The sequence below is a fragment of the Ailuropoda melanoleuca genome, chromosome 4 (assembly GCF_002007445.2).
Source record: "Ailuropoda melanoleuca isolate Jingjing chromosome 4, ASM200744v2, whole genome shotgun sequence".
NCBI classification, from domain to species: Eukaryota; Metazoa; Chordata; class Mammalia; order Carnivora; family Ursidae; genus Ailuropoda; species Ailuropoda melanoleuca.
The window spans coordinates 10,618,483-10,620,992 of record NC_048221.1 but is presented as its reverse complement, the minus strand read 5'-3'; the positions used below and the strand labels follow the sequence as shown (position 1 = coordinate 10,620,992).

Below are 2,510 nucleotides of genomic sequence, written 5' to 3'. Positions count from 1 at the left end.
ATAGATTCATCTCTGTAGCTTCCAGAATGAAGCAAGTGTTGCAAACATCTTTTTAGCCCAATGAGAACCTTTTCAGACTTCTGAGCCTCTGATTTGTCAGAGCATAAATGTGTTTTAAACACTAACTAGTCATTTTACATTAGCATTAGGAATTAAATACAAACATTTATTCAATAAAATTTTGCTCAGGAAACTGAGATTAAGCAATCTTCAGAACTTGTTCTGTCTTATGACAATTGGCCATGTAAAGTCTCCTTCACAAACAATGCTTTCAGGGCCCTCTTTATGTCTCTGTTCCTCAGGCTGTAGATGAAGGGGTTCAGCATGGGTGTGACCACCGTGTACATCACCGAGGCCACTGCACTTGCGTGGGAGCTCTGGGTAGCAGCAGAGCTCAGGTACACACCGAGCATCGTGCAATAAAATAAGGAGACAACGGAGAGGTGAGATGCACAGGTGGAAAATGCTTTATACTTGCCCCGAGCTGACGATATTCCACGTATGGAGGAAACAATCTTAGAATAAGAATAAAGTATCCCAGCAAAAGGACCCCCACCCAGCAGGACAGCTGCAAAATACATCACCAAGTTGTTAAGAAAGGTGTCAGAACAGGCAAGTTGGACCATATCGTTGAGTTCACAAAAAAAGTGAGGGATTTCCACCTCTGTGCAGAAGGACAGCCGCAGCATCATTAAACTCTGTAATAAGGAATTCAGGATACACGTGACCCAGGACATCAGAACCAGCAGTCCACAGAGCTGGGGGTTCATGATGACCGTGTAGTGCAGGGGGTGACAGATGGCCACAAACCGGTCATAGGCCATCACACTCAGGAGAAAGACGTCCAACACAGCAAATAGTATGAAAAAATAAATCTGAGTAATGCACTCAGCATAGGTTATGACTTTGCTCTCTGTCTGTATATTCATCAGCATCTTAGGGATGGTGGTGGAGGTGGAACAGATGTCTATAAAGGACAGGTTGGCCAGGAAGAAGTACATGGGGGTGTGGAGGTGGGAGTCAGAGCTGACGGCCAGGATGATGAGCAGGTTTCCAAACAGAGTGATCAGGTACATGGAGAGGAAAACCCCAAATACGAGGGGCTGCAGTTCTGGTTCCTCTGAAAATCCCAGAAGAAGAAACTCTGAAATTTGTGTATCATTGCCCGGTTTCATGTGGTAGAGGTGACTTCAAGGACAGAGGCAAATAGCATGATTAATTTTCATTCACTTGTATTACTCACAGAATTAAAATGCTACTTTTTAAATTTTGTAGTCTAAATATTAATTTTTATATTTTGTGCATGGATATGGTCCATTTAGGGGATCACTTACACCAACATAGTTATGGAATTTTTGTTCCAATCACTTATTTTGTAAAAAGCCATGTATTCCACACTTTTAAATAAAAATTATTCCAAATTCCAGAAATACAAATTAAGTCCTGGTCAAGTCCTGCCATCATCTAGGGAAGGAGTATAGGATGCTAGAGAAAAAAAGTTCCTAACATTGAATGATGGAGAAAGAATACATTAACCAATAAGAAAATAAGCAGCATTTCAGAAGGTGCAAGTGGTATGGAGAAAAGGAAAATAGGGATAAAGCAGAGAGTGAATAGGGCATGCTATTTTCATGGGTATTTAGACCAATTCTGTGAACAAGGTGACATTGGAGCAGAAATCTCAAGTAAGAGATGGAAGCAGATCAAGGATTATGGGGGAAATGTGTGCCTAGCAGAGGGAATGGCCAGTGCAAAGGCCCTGAGGAAGGTACTTGTTTCCAATGTTCAAGTCAAAGAAGCAAAGTCAGTGCTGCAACGGGAATGAGCAGGAGGGAGACTGAGGAGAGACGCTGTCAGACATGCTGAGGAGGGAAGTGGCCTCTCTGCTACCTCTGAACCCTCAAGGCACAGGGACTTCCTTGTCCACACTGCCTCTCCCACTGCATTCATCGTGTTGCAAGGACATCCCAGGAATTGAACCACATCCCGTCTTAGTGGCCTCTCTTGATTGAGTTCTGGCCCCTGTGTTGTGTCACCTTTTGGATTATGAGTCCTGGCACCCTGTTGTGGGGACTGGTCACACTCTACAGTCACCCACATGCAAGACCCCATCCTCTCCTGGGTTGTGTTACTCCCCTGTCTTTCTCTCCCCAGCATCTTGATTGTGCTAGGAATGTACCCAACCCATGTAGGTCAGATCAGTGACCTTTCCCCTGCAAAATGCAGAATCGCCAATTCTTAAGCCTCCCATGGACAAATAATATGTTTAAATATTAACATATATCTAGAAATAAATATAGATATAGATCTCCTCAAAATTGAGCAATGGTTTAAACAAACACTTCACAAAAGGAAGTGTCCACAAACAACAAAAGTTGGGCATTTTTATATCAAGCATAGAAGACATGTTCCTGTATGTCCTGCATCATTTTTGGCCAATTCATTCTATGTCGTCTGATAGGGGATGAGGTTAGTCCCTTTCTCCCTTCTCTATGTGGCATCTTTTATTG

General features: G+C 42.9%; 1 protein-coding gene across 1 annotated transcript; it reads right to left on the bottom strand.

The window, feature by feature from the left end:
• Positions 1-227: 227 nt before the first annotated feature.
• On the bottom strand, positions 228-1,175 carry LOC100480539 (olfactory receptor 7A5-like). The gene has a single exon (XM_034657180.1). It carries the CDS (start codon positions 1,173-1,175, stop codon positions 228-230), a length of 948 nt encoding a protein of 315 aa, XP_034513071.1.
• Between the last annotated feature and the right edge of the window lie 1,335 nt (positions 1,176-2,510).

Bases quoted from the DNA above. Each gene is read 5' to 3' on its own strand.
- LOC100480539 (XM_034657180.1), bottom strand. From the start codon at position 1,175: ATGAAACCGGGCAATGATACACAAATTTCAGAGTTTCTTCTTCTGGGA.